Source organism: Ananas comosus, linkage group 12, assembly GCF_001540865.1.
Source record: "Ananas comosus cultivar F153 linkage group 12, ASM154086v1, whole genome shotgun sequence".
Taxonomy (NCBI): Eukaryota; Viridiplantae; Streptophyta; class Magnoliopsida; order Poales; family Bromeliaceae; genus Ananas; species Ananas comosus.
The window spans coordinates 1,035,219-1,056,173 of NC_033632.1; the positions used below are offsets into that span (position 1 = coordinate 1,035,219).

At 34.1% G+C, this 20,955-nt stretch overlaps 2 protein-coding genes and 1 non-coding gene across 11 annotated transcripts; 1 reads left to right on the forward strand and 2 right to left on the reverse strand.

Moving 5' to 3' along the window:
* On the reverse strand, positions 4,460-10,359 carry LOC109718689. Of its 6 annotated transcripts, none has more exons than XM_020245043.1 (5): positions 10,288-10,359; positions 9,998-10,205; positions 8,993-9,136; positions 8,243-8,381; positions 4,460-4,933 (listed from the first exon to the last, which is right to left on the reverse strand). In XM_020245043.1, exons 1-5 carry the CDS (start codon positions 10,344-10,346, stop codon positions 4,854-4,856), a joined length of 630 nt encoding a protein of 209 aa, XP_020100632.1. In that variant the 5' UTR covers positions 10,347-10,359; the 3' UTR covers positions 4,460-4,853. The 6 variants fall into 6 exon arrangements, with proteins under 6 accessions (XP_020100632.1, XP_020100637.1, XP_020100638.1 ...); XM_020245048.1 differs by lacking the exon at positions 4,460-4,933 and adding an exon at positions 6,029-7,381; XM_020245049.1 differs by lacking the exon at positions 4,460-4,933 and adding an exon at positions 6,029-7,381 and having other exon boundaries at positions 9,998-10,130; positions 10,288-10,354.
* Positions 6,553-6,623, reverse strand: TRNAG-GCC. Its single transcript has one exon. It is a non-coding gene; the product is annotated as a tRNA-Gly (tRNA).
* On the forward strand, positions 11,478-20,439 carry LOC109718550 (multiple inositol polyphosphate phosphatase 1). Of its 4 annotated transcripts, XR_002218474.1 has the most exons (13): positions 11,478-11,726; positions 12,874-12,961; positions 13,968-14,270; positions 14,400-14,558; positions 14,759-14,899; positions 14,991-15,047; positions 15,487-15,625; positions 17,317-17,421; positions 17,527-17,720; positions 18,298-18,339; positions 18,426-18,534; positions 19,390-19,455; positions 19,988-20,439. XR_002218474.1 is itself a non-coding variant. In XM_020244835.1 (12 exons), coding segments are annotated over exons 1-12 (1,473 nt in total). In that variant the 5' UTR covers positions 11,478-11,592; the 3' UTR covers positions 19,043-19,326. The 4 variants fall into 4 exon arrangements, 3 of the variants coding, with proteins under 3 accessions (XP_020100424.1, XP_020100421.1, XP_020100423.1); XM_020244835.1 differs by lacking the exons at positions 19,390-19,455; positions 19,988-20,439 and adding an exon at positions 19,041-19,326; XM_020244834.1 differs by lacking the exon at positions 19,988-20,439 and having other exon boundaries at positions 11,479-11,726; positions 19,390-19,780.

Below are 20,955 nucleotides of genomic sequence, written 5' to 3' on the forward strand. Positions count from 1 at the left end.
AATCTGGCCAAATTGTATAACCTTTACTATTATGAATGAATAAATAATAATAATAAAAGAAAAGGATTAGCAGAGAAAAGTTGGGGAATAATATAAACTTTTCAAGTAAGCTATGCTGCAGGGACCCAGCAATAATCAACCCTTAAGATCCTCAAAAACCTTTTTAAGTGGCAATTGATGGACTCAAACAAGTGAGGAAAAGGAGCAGGAAATATAACAACTAAAAAGGAGGGAGGAGATCGAAGCGGGGGTTCTCAAAAAAAGGACCAAAAGGCATGCATTTAAGATGAACAGAAGGAGAAAAAAAAAAAAAAGAAAGAAAAGAAATAAGGAAAGCAAAGCAAAAGGAGCGGACCAGCTTATTATACACTGTTGTCCTTTCCTCTTTGAGAGGCGCGAGTTAAATGAAAAGAAAAGGGTGACTATTGCGTGGTAGTAGGATACAATGCATCTCTGCCATGTGCACACACTCCTAGGCTGCATTAGAAGCGGACATTTCTCATTGTTTGTAGCAGTGTTGTGAGGATTAGTGGAGGCGAAGTTTATATATAAGGGTATGTGTTAGGGTGTAACAAGGAAGGGTTTCGTTAGAATAACATGATAGGTTTTATTAATTAACCTCCCACCCACGTATGAAAATAGATTTTAGGTGTGTGGGATAAAACTAATGGGAAGCATGAAGATAGATTCGTGAGTGCGTGGAGTAAAACTTCATTAATATATATATATATATATATATATATGAACTGGGTTACTATTAGTAGCAAAATCCCATTGTTGCTACCAGTTTTTTAGCCTTTGGATCAACTCTTTTCATTATTTCTAACCATTGGATTAAATACTATAACCCAGTGGGGACCACTCAACCCTAGGGGCCACAATCTAAACCGACTAAATCATTTCTGACCTTACAATTTTTCATCCAAGGGTTAAAAATTTGATAGCAAAAAAACATTTTACTATTAATAGTATTCCAGCCTAATTCATAGTATATATATATATATATATATATATAATATATATATATATTATTATTCGATTGTTTCCAGAGCAAGTGGCAAAGAATTTTGTGGTCGATATCCGAAGTTCTAAGTTGGAATTCTAATTATTCACATTTTCAGCTAAGTTTATTTCTAACAGAAAAAAAATTTTCCGACTGAAATTTTTTTTTTTAAACGTTTGGTTTGTGTAAAGGAAAAATTATTTTAAGCATGCGATGGAAAACTCTGCTTTTCGTTTTCGCGCTCATTTATCGAAAACAAAAACTTGGAGAAGAAATCGCGGCTCATGTACAGTAAAAGCATCGGCGTCCACGAGCTTAGGGTGAAAGCTCGTGGACCGGCGTGAGTGGTCCATATGCTGGACCAACACACCCAATAACTCTCTCTCTCTCTCTCTCTCTCTCTCTCTCTCTCTCTCCTCTTCGTGTGTGTATATATATATTTTATATATAAAAAGAGAGAGGGATTAAAGAATTATTATATATAGATTTATTTATAAATATATAATAATTTATTTTATAATATAAACTATATATTATTATTATATATTTATTATATAATATATTTAAATATATCTTGTTTATAAATATAAATTATAATAATTAAATGTATTATGATAATTATTATATATTAATAATATATAATGTAATATAATAGAAAAAATATATATATAAAAATGTTTATATATAACATAATAATAATTATTATATATTAATAATATTAATATATATAATAAAAAATATATTAAATAGTTTTTTATTTTTTTTTCTTTTCTTTTCAACTAAACAACCGTCACGGAAAATTATTTTTCTTTTCCTACAAACCAAACACAAACAACGTAAAACTTTTTTCCACCAAAAATTTTTTTTCACCGAAAATTTTTTTTTCACAGTTTTACGTGGAACCAAATACACCCTAAGCGAAGTGGGTAGCATGCTACCTATTTCTTAAAAAAAAAAGAACAGCTAAAAAATAATTATAATCTTTAACTAAAGATAAGAGCGACACGTAGGAGCTCTCTGCTAGGTCTGGTCTTCAAGTTTTGTTAGTGCTTGATAATATGGAAGCTCTATTTTAGGTGTGGGCTTTAAGTTTGAATTCAAATATTGAAATTCATATTTGGATTCAAGACTTCAATTTGAATTTAAATTTTAAAATGACTAGTTTGGTAAAGAATTTACTGGTTTTGAGATTTTACAAATCCGGACAACTTTTTTTTGTAGATTGACAGATTAGAACCAATTTTTATGCTCTCGGACCAAAAAGCTCGCTGTCCACCTCTACTCTCTCCTGTAGGAAAAATTTTAGAATGCAACAGGTATATTAGTGATGTAGCGTAACAAACTAATTAAATATCTCCTTTTTAGAATATATATCCCATCATAATTGTAAAAAAAATTTCTATTATATTTTTATTTGAAAAGAAGAAATATGATTGACTTGTTATTAATGACGTGGTGTAAGTGTAACAGTGTAGAATTCCTCCGCCCGTAGATATGTACAACATATCTATGACAATAAATGCCCGCTGCAGTTAATGCAATCTCTTCTATAAAAATGCAACGACAACGATCAAAGAATACCCCCTTTATCCTTCGGTCCCAGACTAGCAGATTTTTCTTTCCGAGAAAGAAAATGTTGACAATTTCATTAATGATGCCGTTAATGGTTTTTCGGAGAGCATACAATGATAACCTTTTTGCTGCTTACTGTTCGGATAAATTTGAAATAAAGCTAAGCGAGTGCGATAATCAACGAACTAAAACTGTACAACCCTGAGAACAAATGGTACAATATCATTCTAGCTTGTGCAAATAAAATTCAAAGTAGTGTAATTAAAATTTTCACTGTGCATGCGCAATGTTAATCTTGCAAATTCAAAGATATTTTGAAAACTGTGCACGCTAAACACACAGCCCTCAGCAAAATGTATTGACAGAAACGTCGGTGCACACCGGCCATCCCTAGAGCAAAAATAAAATAAATAAAACAGGTAGCGTGCTATCTACTCCTCAAAAAAAAAAAAGAAAAAAAAAATCATGTTAGTAATGTGACTATAAATGTTCTAAACTTTTTCGCTCTTGGGTCTCAACGATTTGATGGGCCTAAGCTAATTAATGGGCTGCAGTGGGCCGTATGGATCTGAAGCAGCTGCATTGTCGGATAGCTTATTTAATTTAAATTTAATTTAATTTTGTTTTTGTATTGTTAAGACGATGGTTCNAAAAAAAAAAAAAAAAAAAAAAAGAAACCTCGGAGCACCACTTTTTGACAGCAACATCAGCGCATGCACCACTTTTTTATTGGGGGTCTGCAAATGTCTTTTTCAAAATAATTTTAGAAATTTGCAAGAAATTAAATAGTGACATCGAGAAATAGTATAATTTTTGGTAAATGGCGCAAAGGTTTGCCAATTAGTGCAGCATCAAAACTATTCAGTAGTGCAATGTATTTTTGTAAAATAATGTAATATATATATTATATTATTTACACGTGATATATTATATTATTCGTAAAATAGTATTTGATTTTACAGCGGTGTATAAATTATACAAATGTTGAATTAATTTATATAAATATTATACTATTCATATAAATATTGTATTATGTAAAAAAAATATTGTAAAATTTGAGAAAGATGCTGCATTATTTAAAAAATATTCCATTCCTTTTCTTTTCTTGTTAATTTAAGAAATCTCGCTTTTTTAAGAAAAATGTACAAATAGTAACTTGTTGGTTGTACTTTTCAATATAATTAATCAGCAAATATTTTATGCATTTTGAAAAAAAAGATAGTTCAGTCATCTTTTTAAAGCGGACTAGATTTGCAAGAATTAAAAATCAATAAATTTAAAAATAAATTTAGTTGAAAATATAAATCAACTAAAGTTTGTATTTAAAATTTTGAATACTAATCACTAAATTCTTTGCTACTTATATTAGGGAAGGAAGGTAATGGATTCAACTCTTGGTGTGCATACCGTGCGATGCTTGTTCCATTTGAATCCAACGGCGGACGCGAAGCTCCAAATTCAACTGGAGTAAAGAAAACGGAAGCACACGAAAAACGCGTGTTGTCCCACAAGTCGCTGCTACGTGAAATTATTCTTCCAATTCATCCGCTACGTTACAGGCGTGTTCAGTAGCCAGCGTAGCATTGGACAAAATAACAAAGGACGACTGAAAGAGATTATGATTATAACTGAATTGGATTAATGATAATTCAATTCAGTGTCTGGTGTTTTCAAATAAACACGAAGGATTGGATTATCTAATAAAATTTAAATTTAAATTTTTAAATCAAAATTTCATTTTAATTTTCAATTTCACTCAATTTTTAAATCAAAATTTCATTTTAATTTTCAATTTCACTCAATTTTTAAGTTTGAATTCAAAACTTTGAATTCAAATATTGAAATTTATATTCGATTTCTAGACTTCAATTTGAATTTAAAATTTATAAAATCTAAATGGCCAATTTGCATAAAAAATTCGCTCGGACCAAAATACCCTCCTCCGTCTGCCTCTACTCTTCCAGAAATACGTATAAAATACTGTATGGCCCATTGCCACGGACAATAAATGTTTCATGCAAATTACGTCAAGCGGTATCGCTGTATTATTAGCTATCGTTGCTTTTTGTCATTCTATTTTTTTTTAAAAAAAAAGGTTGACCATAGATATTTAAAAATAAACGTATACAGGACGGCGGACAAGCAATACAACAACCGTTGCTCCAAATAGTGCAACCCGACTCTTCCTTCTTCCTCCTCTTTTCTCCCGCTTCCCTTTTCTTCGTGTTTATTACTCATTTTATTTTTTCTTCTTCTTGCTGTTACTTAGCAGCATGTATTACTTCTCTTTCTTCCGTGCCATTATTTGTCTCCCCGTCTTTCCTCTTTTCTCGATTATTCTTCTTCTTCTGTGCTCATCTTTTTTACAAAATTGAAGGTGATTCAAAAAAATTGTGCAACTTACTCTTTAACATTGTGATATTATCAACAAATATTATAATGTTTTCTACAAAAATGCAACGACAACGATGGAAGGAAACCTCTTTTTATCGATCCTTCGGTTCCGTACCAACCAATTTTCCTTCCCGAGAAAGAAAATGCTGACAGTTTTATTAATGATGCAATTAATTTTTTCTAAAAAAGTGTGAGTAATGATATAGCTTCTGTTATTTGTTGTTCAAATAAATTCGAAATAAGCGAACTAAAATTGTATAGTCCTACAGACAAACGGTGCAATATCATTTTAGCTTGTACAAATAAAATTCAAAATAGTGTAATTAAAATTCTCACTATGCAATCGTAATATTTTTTTTGAGAGGAATATGCAATCGTAATATTAACGTTGCAAATCTAAAGATTTTTTGAAAATTGTGTATTGACGGAAACGTTAGCACGTCACTTATTTATAGGAGTTTGTTATTGTCTTTTCCAAACTAGTTTTCGAGATGTACAAGGAATTAAACTGTCACATCGAGAAATAGTCAACATCTAGATAATTGGTGCAAACTTTTGACAAGTAGTGCAGTATTTTGCTTTATCTTGTGCAAGACTCTATTCATTAGGTCAATGTATGGTTCTCCACTTCATTAGGTAACAAATGAGATAAGGAATACAATGCATCTGTCTTTTACACACACTCCTAGGCTGCATTAGATAACAAAATAATCAAAGCATAAAATATTTTCTGTTATATAATTGTCAAATATAACTAAATTTGATAAAATAATTTATTCTCAAAACAAATTATTTTAGATTATTTTGAAATAACTAGTTAAGAGGTATTTCCCTCGCCCTTAGAATAGGACTATTTGGCGAGTTATTCTTAATCTAATTCTTCATACTGTATTTTACTCCACGCTTATCAATTATTTCACCCCATTCTCTAAACTGCACTTTTTTCTTTTATCGCTATTCTTTAATATATTCTTAAAAGGTTGGCCAAAAACGATGATCCTAAATAATAAAAAATATCAAACCAATCATATATATATATATTTTTTAGTTTCTCTCCTTCTTAAATATTAAATTATTCTAACAATAATCCTTTTGAATGTTATTCCATTATCATACACACCTCTGAAAAAAAAACAAAATACGGGTCCATGGGGACCTTAGCTAAGCTCTCGCTTTTCCACGCGCTTCTATGTACACACGCGCGCAAGCACTAATTTCCCTAACACTGTTTCTCCTAACGGGCAAACTATGGTCTATGGGCTAAAAATAATATTTTTAAATGTTATTCCATTATCATACACACCTCTAAAAAAAAAAAACAAAATACGGGTCCATGGAGACCTTACCTGAGCTCTCGCTTTCCCACGCGCACTACGTACACACGGGCGCGAGCACTAATTTCCCTAACACTGTTTCTCCTAACAGCCAAACTATGCTCTGTGGGCCATGTAGAACACACAAAGGCAGTAATGCTTGACTAGTAGTAAGGGGTCAAACAGTGGCCGACATCACACTGGCAGACCAATTTCGATTTGAAAAATGTTTGCAATGAAATATTTAAAAATAATAAAAATAAAAAGAAATGCACCAGCCGGGAATCGAACCCGGGTCTGTACCGTGGCAGGGTACTATTCTACCACTAGACCACTGGTGCTTGCTATAGCACCAGAAGATTTCTTTAATGTTATTTCTAAGATGTCTTAGCCAACAGCAATAGGCCTTTGTGACTGGAAGCTACTAGGAGTCAGTAATTTAAGATCTGAATCAGTGATGACCCAAAGAGGTTTTACTATAACTCGTCCAGTGATTCAACCATTGGTTTAACTAGTTCAACCAGTTCTCCACTGGACTGGATTAAAGATCAATTCGTAGTTTCACCGACCGACCAAATAGATTTGACTGGTCTTCAGAAACATTGATAGAAACATGTATGAAACTGAAGAGAAATAGACTTTACTTCTCAGGAACAGAGATACTGCTGATGCACAGCAATATTAACCGCAAAGGGGAATGATATTTCGCTTCCTATTATTCTCATATTACAACTTTTGTCCACAAAGTGACATTAAAGGATTAATTTGATCTACTGCTTGTCTTGACAAAAGAAATCTAAAGTTCAGGCATAATCCAGTTCAGTGGTAATAAAAGCAGGACATCTTTCAAAAAATAATGGAAGCAGCATTTGATCAATATAAATTGGCAAACATTGAGATCAAGAGTCTAAATGAGCTCATGTTCCACTAACATCCCTATCGAGGGCTCGACTATGATACAGTTTTTGTATGTTCCTCTTCTTAATACCATACCTGAACGCGGAACTTGCAACAGTTTTTTTGTGTGTTGAGGATAAACCGGGTTTTAAGTCTACTGATATGGCTTTCCTTTTCAAGTACTCAGCTGATTGTGTCTGAACTGGTTCATTCCAAATATACCATTAGCTAGCCACTCATGCAGCTAAATCTTCTGTATTTGCAGTGCTTATCCCATATTTATTATGTTTAAAATTTAACTTTTTTGAGTTATAGACCAAATCAGAGAATCTACATGACACATGTTTAAAATTTAACTTTTTGAGTTATAGACCAAATCAGAGAATCTACACTATGAAGAGAGCTAAGTGAAATACAGATCTATAAAATCCACGTAGTCCACATCGATACAGGAACTTAACCCTTTCTTGTTGTCTATGGCTAAATTATTGCTTTTACAACAGCATCTGTAAAGATAAAAGGAGAAGAAAGATGTACCTGGAGTGATCCATTCAATAAAAGTTACAGTTGACGTACTGTCATTTAACTCAGTAGCTTCTCTGTCAACTATGTGAGGAAAACTATCCTTCTTTTTCTTCAAGGAATCATAATTTTACCTTGTAATTTGGACCACCCTTTAAATCCTATGTTTGGTGTTTGCCCTTCTAAATTCTCCTTAATTAGCAGGTTAACATCAAAGTGTTAATTGTTGGGTGTAATGAACATTAAAAATTTATTCTAGCTGGCTACCTACCAAGTCTGGTATTTCAACCATGCAAATGCTTTATGCATGATACTTTGATGTAACTAAAACCAGCAGCATGTAATCTAGATGAACATCATATAATTTTATATATAATAGTAGCCATTGATACCTTGTGCCTCTCCCTTAATAAAGCAATTTTTTTTTAAAAAAGAAGCTCCAAAAACATTTTATTTGTCAAGTTTTGTAGCTATCTAGCAAGAAGAGGACAATAGGATAAGGGAGAATACTTCAAATATATAACAGCATAATAGAACTTACCAGAATGTGATGCAACTAATGCTGTGGCGATGTCTCGAAGTCTTTTTATGTCATTTATAGTATCCACGACAGGAGCAGCAACGGGTCCTGGATCTACATTAGTGTGGGATTTAATGCACACAAGTGCATTTTCAAATCCCTGCAAAATGAATAACAAAAAGTTATGAGCTTGAATGAACGTGAAAATATAAGGTCTTGTTTCAACAATAGAATCTCTAAATTTGCAGGAATGGATATCAAAGTGCAAAAAGATTACATGTCGGTAGCAGTATTCTGCAAGAGTACTAACAGAAGTTAGACAAAACTTTCAGTTGAAAAGTGTGAAAGGGGAAAAAGAATTAAATAGAGAAACAAACAATACAATGGAACATTTGATATCTATTGCATTTTTCATTTCTCTGTTTCTGTTCTCAAAATCAGAGAATTCAAGATAGAGCTCACGATTATACACCTTGTTTTTTTACAGTTAGCATGGCTTGTTTCTGTCTTGTTTTAAAAAAAATGCAAACTTGTCCATTATTTAAATAAAAGATCTTAGATCTACCATCTTATCCCATATTTTTTGGTATTCAAGGAATCAGATTGCGTATGCTATTTCTTCGGAACCAGATCTGCTAAACAGCAATGCAATAAACTGTTTTCCCTCTCTCAGAAAATAAAAACAGTAATTATGCCATAAGTGATTATGACGAAAATTAGACTGCAAATGAAAGACAGTGCGACAATCTGAAAAGAGTACAACAGATTTACCCTGACAGCAATGGTGTAAAACCCATTATTAAGCGAATCCCTTCCAAATGTTAACCATTCCTCATATGAGACTTGCAAATCACGATCCTTCAGATGTATAGCCTCTCTTAGAACCAAGGCTTCATACTTCAGTGCCAAACAACTCTGAATGAATAAATTTGTAAGCCTCTAGTTAAAATCTTATTACATTCCATTTTCAGAGTACAAAACCAAGCATGAGGTGTTTAAAGTTAGTAGCTAAGCATTCTCTCATTTGGAAAGGTAGTTTAGCCCTTAAATCACAAAAAATAAAACTATATTCTCCTTAGATGAGCAATGTGTTATTTATATCAAATTTCACTACCCTCAGTTTGCAGTATCTACAATGGCATTTCTTTAAGCGCATATTTACACCCCACCAGCTTCTAGTGGCATATCTTCCCATTGTTCATTACATTAGGTTTAACACTATTTATGAATGCAATTCTTTCCGTTTTACTTTTTGAAACTTGAATAAGAAAAGATACCCGTCAAACAAACTTTCACTTATATGCTAATGTGCTACCAAAACTAGTGCACTATTCTAAGGGTTTCTAAGGGGTCCAAATCATGTACTCCATGGCTTGAACTAAACAAATTTGCTTATAAATTGAAACAAATGAGATAATCATCAAGCATCTAAACATAATTTCTGGTATCGTCATGAATATCCGCATAGAGTTCTTTCAGGTGATCAGAAAGCAACTGCAAAAGCTTCAACAGTTCGTAACTGCAAAATGATTATATTAGATAAGTCTATAATGGACTTTCTACTTCTACATTTATAGTTTCTTTAGGTAATGTTATGTCTGATAATTCTGTCTACTGCATACCTCACAGATCACAAGTCCCTTTACAACTCTACTTCATCAAATAAATCTCATTCCCAAATTATCCATATGCTTGCTCCACTGAGCTCAAACCGAACCTAGCACATCGATTCCGAACGAGGAGAATTGAAACCAGAGGTTATAGATCAACACTTACCTCCACATCTCCGATCAGAGCGAACGCCCTAACGAAGAACTCGACGATCCGAAGCTTCACATCGGCCGTCTCCACCGATGTTTCTACCAAAACCGCCATGGATTGGGATCGGAGGAGCTCTCTCAAAGCCGATCTGATCTCCAAAAGTGACGACACATCTTTAGCAACTAGGATCGATTCCAAAATTTGAAGGGTTCCAGTGTTAAATCTGGTGGAGTAGGGAAGGGATTGAGATCAAAACGTGGTGAGATTGGAGGAGATCGATGGAGGGGGGATTAGGGTTTGTTCACCTTCGGTTCTCGATCTGGGAGGCGAAGAGGGATGCTTCTGTTGAGATGGATTTCGACATTTGTGAATTTGAATTCGAATTTGAGAGCTTCGGATTTCGATCGGAGTGGAGGGGTTTATATATAGGTAGGAGCGTGGCGCGAACCCGCTAATTTTGGGAAACTAGCCCCTTAACTAGTTGATAATTAAATAAATGTCCTTCAATTGTTTTGAATATGGAAAGCACTGTTTTGAAATTTGAACACATAAATTGGACACCTCTCTTTATATTTGTCAAAAATACATATTTTAACTTTTCTTTTGATTCATTTCTCAATTACTAAAGAAACAGAAAACAAAAACAAAAGTCTAATTTTTCAAGATAATTTATATAAACAAGCATTTTTATTAAATTTCTTAACTTTCCTAGAAAGTAAGAGCATTTATAATAAAATTTAAAGAGCATGTGTGATATTTCCCAACTATGTAATTTATAATATTTGGGAATACTCTGAGAATTAGAGGTTACAATTATAGATAGTTTTATAATATAGAATTTAAAGTTTTGATAATCAATTGGAAACGTTAGTGTCTGAGTTGATTATAAGTATCAAAACATTATAAAATTGTTTGAGTTTAATGGTCAAATCCGTTAGTTTTATTTAATAGAACTATTTTATTATTTATTTCGCTATTTTTCGTATTATTCATTATATTCTTTATTGCCAACGCATAATTTTTTAAGTATTAAAATTATTCTTTAATTATTTAAGAATCAAGAATAATTGATTCATTTGTTTTAGTTTATGGCAAAAAACAAGATTAACAGATTTTTTACGCTTAAACAAATTTAAAAATTGTCAACTTATTCCGGGACTGATGCGCAATACTATATGAGAAGTGAGGACTAAAGTGTTTGAACATAGAAGCACGGAGCCACAATATTGGGATACTACAGGGTTATCTTTGCATTTTTTTCCACAAAAAAAAAGGCAAAAAGGCACCGCCGCACAGCTGGTCCGACCTCGACCCAAGCCTTTTAGTTGGCGGACACCGACCTCGGCCGCGATTCCGCCACGCAAAACCCAAAAAAGCCATTTCCTGGACCTGGTTCACCACGTCATCCGCGAACTTGGTCCTCAACATAACGATCTACAAACCTTTTTTTTTTTTTTTTCAAACTTTAAAAACAAGGCTACGTGATGCACATTGTCTAGCCAACAGTCTCTCTCGCTCGCCGCATAGAAGTATAGAATAAATCTCTCTCTCTCTCTCTCTCTCTCTCTCGCGTTCTCTCTCTCTCTCTCTCTCGATCTCGAAGCTCAACCATGGCGATCTCGCTACGCTCCCTCGTCCTCCTCTGTCCCCTCCTCGTCCTCCTCAATCTCACTCTCTCGCCTCTCTCCTCCGCCGACGACGACGATCTCTTCGATGTACGGAAGCACCTCTCCACCGTCACCAGGTCTCCTCCGATTTCTGTTTTAGGATTATAAAATCCAAATCAAATCAGATTTTCTACATCATTGTCGTAGTTTAATCCGATTTTTTTGTTATTTTTCCAATAATTTGTGGTATTCTACACTCTGCTTACCAGTTTTTTTTATCAATATTAACGTTGTTCGTAGCGTAGAGATCTCATTGATATCTCCTTTTCCCCCAAAATCTGGATGAGAGTTTCTTAAATATCTCTGCTAGATTATTTTGTTTATTATTGCGACGAGGGAAATGAGAGGAAACAAATCCGATCCTCTAATTTTACTGCATTATGAGCTAAAAGTTCGAAGATGCGAGCTAAAATTTACCGCATTATGGACGTTTCAGTTTCAAAAACTAGATCATAATGCAAAATATTTGGATTAATTTGGACATTTTTTGTTATAGACTGAGTTTGATGTGAAGTTGGATAGGTTCATGGCTCTCTGGAGCAAGGATTTTAACTGCTAATAAACTATGTAGGATTTAAATTATTAAAGCATAATATATCTTACTAGGCCTTCTTGGCCCTCTGGAGTAAGGATTTAAGTGCCGTGGCACAAGATCGTACTGAAAATTTGCCGGTGTGGTGCAAGTCAGACCGTGCAGATGGGTGTCGGTCAGAAAAAATACGTTTGTGTAGGCAAATAATGACATGAAATATCTATTTTCTTTAGCAACAAAATATTTAAATTGCTTATTATGTATCTTTATCAAATCTTTTGAATTTCATTGAGAAAATTACATATTAATTTAAAGGAAAAAGAGTTTTGAGCTAGGCCATTGGCACGTAAATTGTATTGTACTGATATCTTATTGGCATGATAACGCATGGTGAATACAGTCCGTGCTGATAGACATTGAAATTCTTGCTATGGAGCTTCTGCAGAAGCTATGGTTGAGTAAAAGTTGTTCCAAGAAGCCCTAACAGTTTTGACAATATAAGGTAAAAAAGATACAAAAGTAAAAAAAATCAAACAAATTGACAATTATTATCAGGAGTGTTTTCCTCTTCCTGTTTCTCCTGTTGATTGGTAGATATGTTGCTAATATGATATTGTCATGATAAATGCCAAACAAGTAGAGCAGTATGTATTTCTTCTATAGAATAATTTGTATCCCCTTATGTTGTGCAGATATGATGCTGTTAAAGGCTCTAGCAATGGTGCTTATGTGCCTTCTGCTATACCAAATGGATGTAGTGCGATTCACTTGAATCTTGTGGTAAATTTCTAGCAAACTATATTGTAGGTTGATTTCGATGTTTCAATAGCGGCAGAATATGTATGCTTGCTTTTAAAGATGTAGTCGAGTAGCTTGTGCTGATACTATACATATATCCTTTTGCTAGCGGATGAATAATTGAAATGAATAACTGTTTCAATATAAGCGTCTTTTATTTTGTCTGCTTTTCAAATTTGATGGAAATATTGCTTGTCCTGACAGAGTTTGTTATATGTCATGGTTAATCTGATTCATCGGGAACTGTTTTGCTTTTTCTTAAAAATAACATTATCACAAATTCTGGACAAACTAAGTGATATTGCATCACTAAGGAATTATTTTCACATTCCAAAGACTCTTGAAGTAAGTTTTGAGCATGACTGGGACCTTTAGACATAAAGAGTTAAATGAGAACTGAGATATTTCATTTTCACTCACTGCAGCCAATGACTAGGGCAAGAGACCAATCCAAGATTCAGTTTCAGCTAGAATAGCTCTAAAAATAAGACATTTTTTTGTTTGTCCGTTATTCTTTTTTATAATCTGAAGAAATGAGTGATAGTTTTCTTATGTGTCTATCAAAATGTTGTAGGTTATAATGCAATTATGAGGGTTCTTATTATTGTTGATATCCGAATGTACTTAGAATCTTACCGTTAATTTCCTGAGTCTCTCTTTTATGTCCTGCTCATCATAAAACTGCTTACTTAAAACATCTTAGGAGTATGTTGACTGCCTAAGTTTATAGCTTTCTTGTTGTTTGTAATAAGAGATGGAAGTTGATACAACTTCTTTTGATAGCTTAATCACAGCTTATTATTTTACTTGATCACTAAATTATCATCTCTTTGCATCACTTACCTTCTGGTTTGTCTAGGTTATGCTCCTAGTTTCTCATATTATGTAAAACCTTGCTCTTGCTTTGTGTCAGTGGCAGTTGCTGAAATACACAGCATACTGGAAATTACTTTAAAGTCTGTTAAATTTTTGTTATGTTGTGTCACAGGCAAGGCATGGAACCCGTTCACCAACAAAAAAACGCATCAAAGAGTTGGATCGTTTGGCAATTCGTTTGAATACTCTTGTGAATGATGCAAAACAAAAATCAGAAGAAAACTCCCCTCTGCTGAGAATACCATCCTGGCTGCAAGGATGGGAATCGCCTTGGAAAGGGAGGGAAATAGGTGGTGAGCTTACTGGCAAGGGGGAGGACGAGCTGTATCATCTTGGTATAAGAGTGAGAGACAAATATTCGGAATTATTCAGTGAGGAATATCACCCTGATATCTTCTCAATAAGGGCGACGCAGGTTAGCTTTGTGTGACTCTTTTTTTCTGATCATTTGATAAATTATCTCGTAAATCTCACCTCATGGCTCTTTAGCAAGTTGTCCTAATGTGGAGTACGCAGGTGGTTTCTAACATTTCGGATATTGCAGGTACCTCGAGCATCAGCTAGTGCCGTGGCATTTGGTTTAGGGCTATTTACTGGAAAAGGAAGCCTTGGACCAGGACAGAATCGTGCTTTCTCTGTGATTAGTGAGAGTCGAGCAAGTGATATCTGTCTAAGATTCTTTGATACTTGTGAAACTTATAAGGTATCATAATTATATCTATAGCTGTCTAGTGTAAATATAAATTACTGTGCGTTACACAACATTAAGATTGTTTGAGTGTGCGTATATACATATGCATCTGCTGCATCTATTATCCTTTTAGTTACATACACAACTTGTGAATTTATTTCAACCTGTATTATAGTCGAAAATTGATTTTCATTTATTACATTTCATTCCAGCAATATAGAAAGAATCAGGAGCCTGCTGTTGAGAAGCTAAAAGAACCAATTTTAGATGAAATCACCTCTTCACTAGTTTCCCGATACAATCTTAATTTTACAAGGCAGGATGTTGCCTCCCTTTGGTTTCTTTGCAAGCAGGTAAAATCTTCTTCAATCTTGCAATAATTTACTGTTTGAGCTACCATAATTTCTTGAGGCAAAATTTGATTATGTTCTTTTACACTTGCAGGAAGCATCTTTGTTAGATATGACTGACCAAGCTTGTGGACTTTTTAATAAAGCTGAGGTGTGTGACATTTAGCAAGCTTTAGTTTAAAGATTCTGAATGAATTCTACATTCAATTTATGTTTGTACTGCATTGTATTTAACAGTCAAAACAAATAAAATAAAACAGTGCACTTCAGTGAGGAACTGGCAATTTGTATTAAGGAACTACTTGCCACACACACATACACAGTTACACACACACACACACACACACACATATAGAAATACTGAAATCTACTTGTTTTTGTTACCTTCTCCTAGATAGTTGTGCTGATTCCAGGATAGTTGATAATGTTTGTTCGTTTTTTCATATTCATGTAAGTTCATTTGTGAGACATCATCTTTATACATGCCATTTTGTCCTCCCTCATGCTGTTGTCTCTGCTATTTAAATAAGAGTCTAGCCTAAAGAAGTTCCTTCACTTGACACTATGCTTATGTTGATTTATATATTCAGATTCTTTTACTGGAGTGGACAGATGATTTGGAGGTCTTTGTACTAAAAGGTTATGGTAAATCGATAAATTATCGCATGGGAATTCCGTTACTCCGAGATGTAGTCCAGTCAATGGAGCAAGCAATTATTGCTAAAGAAGGTAGAGTAAACTTTGATCCCCTGAATTTGAGCTTTATTTTGATTCGCTTAATGCTGATTGTGAGCTTGTTATTGTTTTGAAATTAATATGATTTAATCTCTGGGGACCCCTTTTTTCACTAAAGAACTCCAATTGTCATGACTTTATCGAAAGTAAATGTAAAATTCAAAATGTTAATATTACCCTTCGTGCTGTTTTGTACAGTATGCTGGAGTTAAATGGGTAAGGTTCTCTAAATATAAATATGTGATGTGGAATAAAATTTCGGATTACTTAAAATATAACTATTTAACTTTATGCACTTGTATATCCACGCAAAATCTGAATTTGCATATTTGTCCTCTTTTAACAACTTTTTCTAATAAAAACTGAACTTCCCCACATGAATTGGATGACTCCTCAACATATGATAAAGGTATTTTTGTAAGAAACTGCACTTTGAAGGGGAATATAAATGGATCAAAAACAACTTACAAGCACGGATGTCTCCGTACTTTCGAAAGTATAGGAGACTTACTCTCTCTCTCTATATATATATATATATATGTATATATATATATACATATATATGTATACATATATATATATCAGCGCGTCACCCCAGCACGCGCGCCCCCAACCCCCCACGCCGCGCCGGACACAAACTGCTCCCTCCACGAATGGTGAAGGCCACCGCGAGTTTCCAAGCCTCCTCGAGGCACCAAGTTGTCCTCTCCCTCTCCCTCTCTCTAACCCCTCCTTCTCCTCTACTTCGTACATCTCTCTACCTCAATCGCACTGGAAGGGGAGCCTGCTCTCTCTGTCTCTCTTTTCCTTCTCTCTTTTTCTCTTTTCTTTTCTTTTTTTCTGTTTTTGTTTTTCTCCTCTCTCTTTTATACCAAACCAATTGGTAGATTGACCCCAATTGGAAAATTTTCGAGAAGGTTAGAGTCGGTAGGTAGATAAATCTACCTACCGACTACGAAATCCTCGTGTTCCGACGACACGAGAATTCTCGTGTCGTCGGGTTGAGATATATATATATATATATATATATATATATATATATATATTTGTAGTATTTCTTTACTTTACATAATGTACAATATAGAGACATTGCCNGTCTCGCCCGAGGGGAAGGTCGCGCGGTGGGGGGGTGGGGGGGGTCGCCCGAGGGGAAGGTCGCGCAGTGGGGTCGTGCGCGCGGGGGTTGGGGGGTGCGGCGCGGCCTGTGTTTGACGAGGGAGGTGCTTACCACTTCCGGTGGCGCTCAAAGGTTCGGAGGAGCTCCGTGGTTCAACAGGAGAGGGAGAGGGAGAGAGATTGGGGAGGAAGAGGAGATGAAGCATGTAGAGAGATGGAGTTAGAGAACCTGGGAAGAAGACAGGAGAAAAGGAAGAGAGAAAAAGAGAAAAGAAAAGAAAAAAAGACAAAAACAAAAAGAGGAGAGAGAAAATATGGGTTGGTTAACCATCTAACTGGGGTTAACCTTTTAAAAGCTCCTCCAATCTCAACCATCCATCTATTTAGATGGATGGCTGATGCTTTAGGAGCACAAGGCTGCTGTGCTCTTAAGAGCACAGCAGCCCAACTCTATATATATATATGTATATATATATATATACATATATATATATATATATATATATATATATAAAAGCCATATTTACACTCTAACCCGATTATTTTTTTTTGAAAATTTGATTTTCCAGAAAATCGTAGCCCTGGAAATTTTGAGAAAGCAAGGCTCCGGTTCGCTCATGCGGAAACAGTCGTGCCTTTCACCTGTCTGCTTGGGCTATTTCTTGAAGGATCCGGTTAGATTACTCTAATGAACACTTTCAACATAAAGTTGTTCATCCTATGAAGTCTTTCCCTTTTCAATTATTCTTCCAACATTTCCTTTTCTTTTATATGATTAGAGTTTGAAAAGATACAAACTGAGCAACCACTCTCCTCACCTCCAAAGCCACCACAGGAGAGAAACTGGAGGGGAAGTGTTGTAGCGCCGTTCTCTGGAAATAATATGTTGGTTTTGTTTCAATGTCCGGGCAATAATTCCAGAAGTGAATACTATGTTCAAGTCCTACACAATGAAGTTCCAGTTCCAATGCCAGTAAGATTTGTCGACATACTCTTAACTTTTTTCCGTACTATTGTGTCATTTCCTTCTTTTTATTATTTTTTTTTCTTTCTAAAATTCTCTTTGCAAGTATCCAAATATGATAGCAGGACAAGTTAAAAACCATTCGCTTCTGATTGTTAAATAAGTATTAGAAGCAAAATCGTGCACTACCTTGTTTTGGTTGGTAAAAACATACAGAAACTACCAAAACATTAACCTGTTGGATATGTGCAAACTTTGATTTGAGTTACCAACTTCATGGTCTGTTTGATTTAAGTAACTTTGTCGAAATTTTATGGTGCAACATTTTCCACAGAATATTCTGTGACCTAAAGATTACTAGTGATCAAAATTTTTAAACTTCGTGTTCCCATTTTAAATTGTGCTATTGTTCAAGTAGGATTTTTTTACGTGTTTTTTTTCCCTTTCCTTTTCGCGTTGAATCATGTTACATTGTTCCTGCAGTCCTCCTTATTTATTTGTTTATTTATTTTACACTTATTAGCACTTCCTGTGTGACTTTGTGTGATTGTTTATGCCAATGTATGTACTGTTCATGTGAATCCAGGGTTGTGGCAACACTGATTTCTGCCCGATTGAGGTTTTCAAGGTATCTTTTATGGATCTTACTCTTTATATATCTGTGCAAGGAATGATATATGTTATATTAACTGTAACAAGTAATAATATATGCAGGAAAAAATTGTGAATCCCCATCTAAAACACGACTTTGATACTGTCTGCAATGTAAAGCTGGAGCTAGAAGATACCAGTGTGGAGACAGCCGAATCTCGGTCCTTCTTTTGTAAGTTCTGGCATTTTCTTCGTAGAATTCTTTTCCGAAAAGGATCAAATCCCTCAACCAAATATAAGAACACTGAGTTGTAATGCTCTGTTATTCCTCATTACTTGGTTAAGCGAAAAGGATCTGTTATTTTTTAGATATCTATAATTACACCTGCTAAGGTAAGAACTCTTCGTTGTATTTGATGGATAAGAGAAGATCATGCTCTAATTCTTGATTCAGATTTTATCTTTTAGATGGAAGAAAGAATTATGTAAAGAACTTAATTTTACCTAACACGAGATTTTTTTTTTTTAACTTCATCTTTTTCTTTTCTTGATTGGTATTAGAAGTGTGAGAAATCTTTGTTATCAACCAAAACAAAAAAAAAATCTCTCTACTGTTTGTATCATTGGAATAGCTTATTTGGTTAATAATTGATTTTGATTCAGGATTGGAAATTTCTTTAGTATTATACTATAAAAACTATTTTTGGAGATTTATAGTTTATTTGTTTGATAAAACAGAATCCTTCATGATTGATCGTTGCAAACAAACTATCTGTTGAAGATGTAAGTAATAAGTCTTAAGCAAACTCGGTTATTAGTCTTATTCATATATAAATAAATATGTTTCATTCATTCAAACAGAATATCGCATATGATAGAGTATGAGGTTAAATTAAATAAATTCAATCCTTGCCGGCCTTTATCGCCTAAACCAATGACTACTCTTTTTTTCTTTTTCTTTTTTTATGTTGAATCAATTTCATATTGCTTTGAAATTCAATTAGAGGAATATTACGGCAAAACTTAGTTTGCTTCAACAGAGATTATACAATGATGATTCTCACCGTAAGCTGCTGTACTGTTACAGGAAACCAAGAAATTTGCTTTTGCTATAGAAAGACACCTCCATAGGGCTTTGTGTTCAACTATTCTGGTAACTATTTGTTGTTTTCCAAGTTTGGTTATTTCAAGTTTGCCCAAAAGTTGGGGCTGTTTCAGAGTTCTTCTCTTTTCCTTTTATTTGGTAGTATGGTTGAAATTTGTTTTTTTTATTTGAGAAAAAGATAGCACGTTACTCACTTCATTTATTTAGCAAATGAATTTAGCTACATGATCGAAATTTGTTCACTGCCATTCCTAGTGAAGCTCTTGTTGTTAGTGAATGTACTACTACCTAGACGGGTCTATCAGTCCAAACAGAGCGTTAGTATAGAGATATAATGACAAGTTTTGCACTCCACAGAACCAAAAAAAAAAAACAAAAAGAAGAAGAAGAAAAAGAAGAGGAAGAAGAGAACAACTAAGGGCACCCTAGAATTTTTTTTTTTTTTTTTGAGAGAAAAATAGCATGCTATTCGCTTCGTTTATTTCATTTAGAAATAAACTTAGCTAGAAATGTGAATCAAATAGGATTCGAACTTGGGTCTCTGTTACCGACCACCAAGCCTTTTTGCCACTTGCGCTAGGGACGGTCGGTAGGGCACCCTAGAACTAAACAGAGATCGACTGACAGTCATAAGCACTGTGGGGTCCGTGAAGTCTGCTCTGAAAGTCGATGAGGGACGTGCAGATTAAGATGCCGGCCGCCGCAGAATTCAGCACACCCTCGACAACCGGAAGCCGCGGGGGCTGTGATCGGGCCAGCCAACGAAAAGCTATACTGCAGTTTGTCCGCGGAAAAGAGCGCAAATCAAATTTATACGATGATGTTCGACAAGTAGATCCATTGGGAGAGCTCTAAATTACAAATTTTACTTTTTTCTTTTTTTCCAAAGACTTAAAAAACTCTAAGATCGAGCCTAGTAAATTTTAGTCGATGGTCGATATATGTAAGCTCTTTCATAAAAGACAACTTGATACTGGAGAGAGGATTATTTTTTAATTGGATAACTAACTCTATGAAATTTTTTTTGGCAAACTAATCCTTCTTTCACCATATAAAAGTTACAGTTGGAATTTTCTCTTCATTCACCGCCGTCTTTTGCTTATTTTCTATTTTTTTTATATGCTTATTTTCTATTTTTTTTATATCCCATATATAATCTTAACAACTAAATAAAAATTTTAACAAATCACATATAATCTTAACAACGTGATAATCTATCCATATAATCCTAACAATTAAATAAAAATTTTAATAATTCATGTATAATCCTAACAATTTCAGTTTTTTTTATTTTTCATCTAACAATCTCACTTTTTTTTTATATCCCATATAATCATTAATCGTTTTAATAAATGCGGTGAATGATGAGATTTTCATAATGCGGTGAATTATTTACCACGTTTTGAAGAAAAATCTACGTGGCTCCTACGTGGCGGAGAGAGAGTTTGTTTACCAAATATAAATTTGGTGGGATTTTTTCGCAAATTATAAAATTTTAAATAGTTATTTTATAAAAATGTACTGTATTTTGGGGTAACCGGCCCCAAA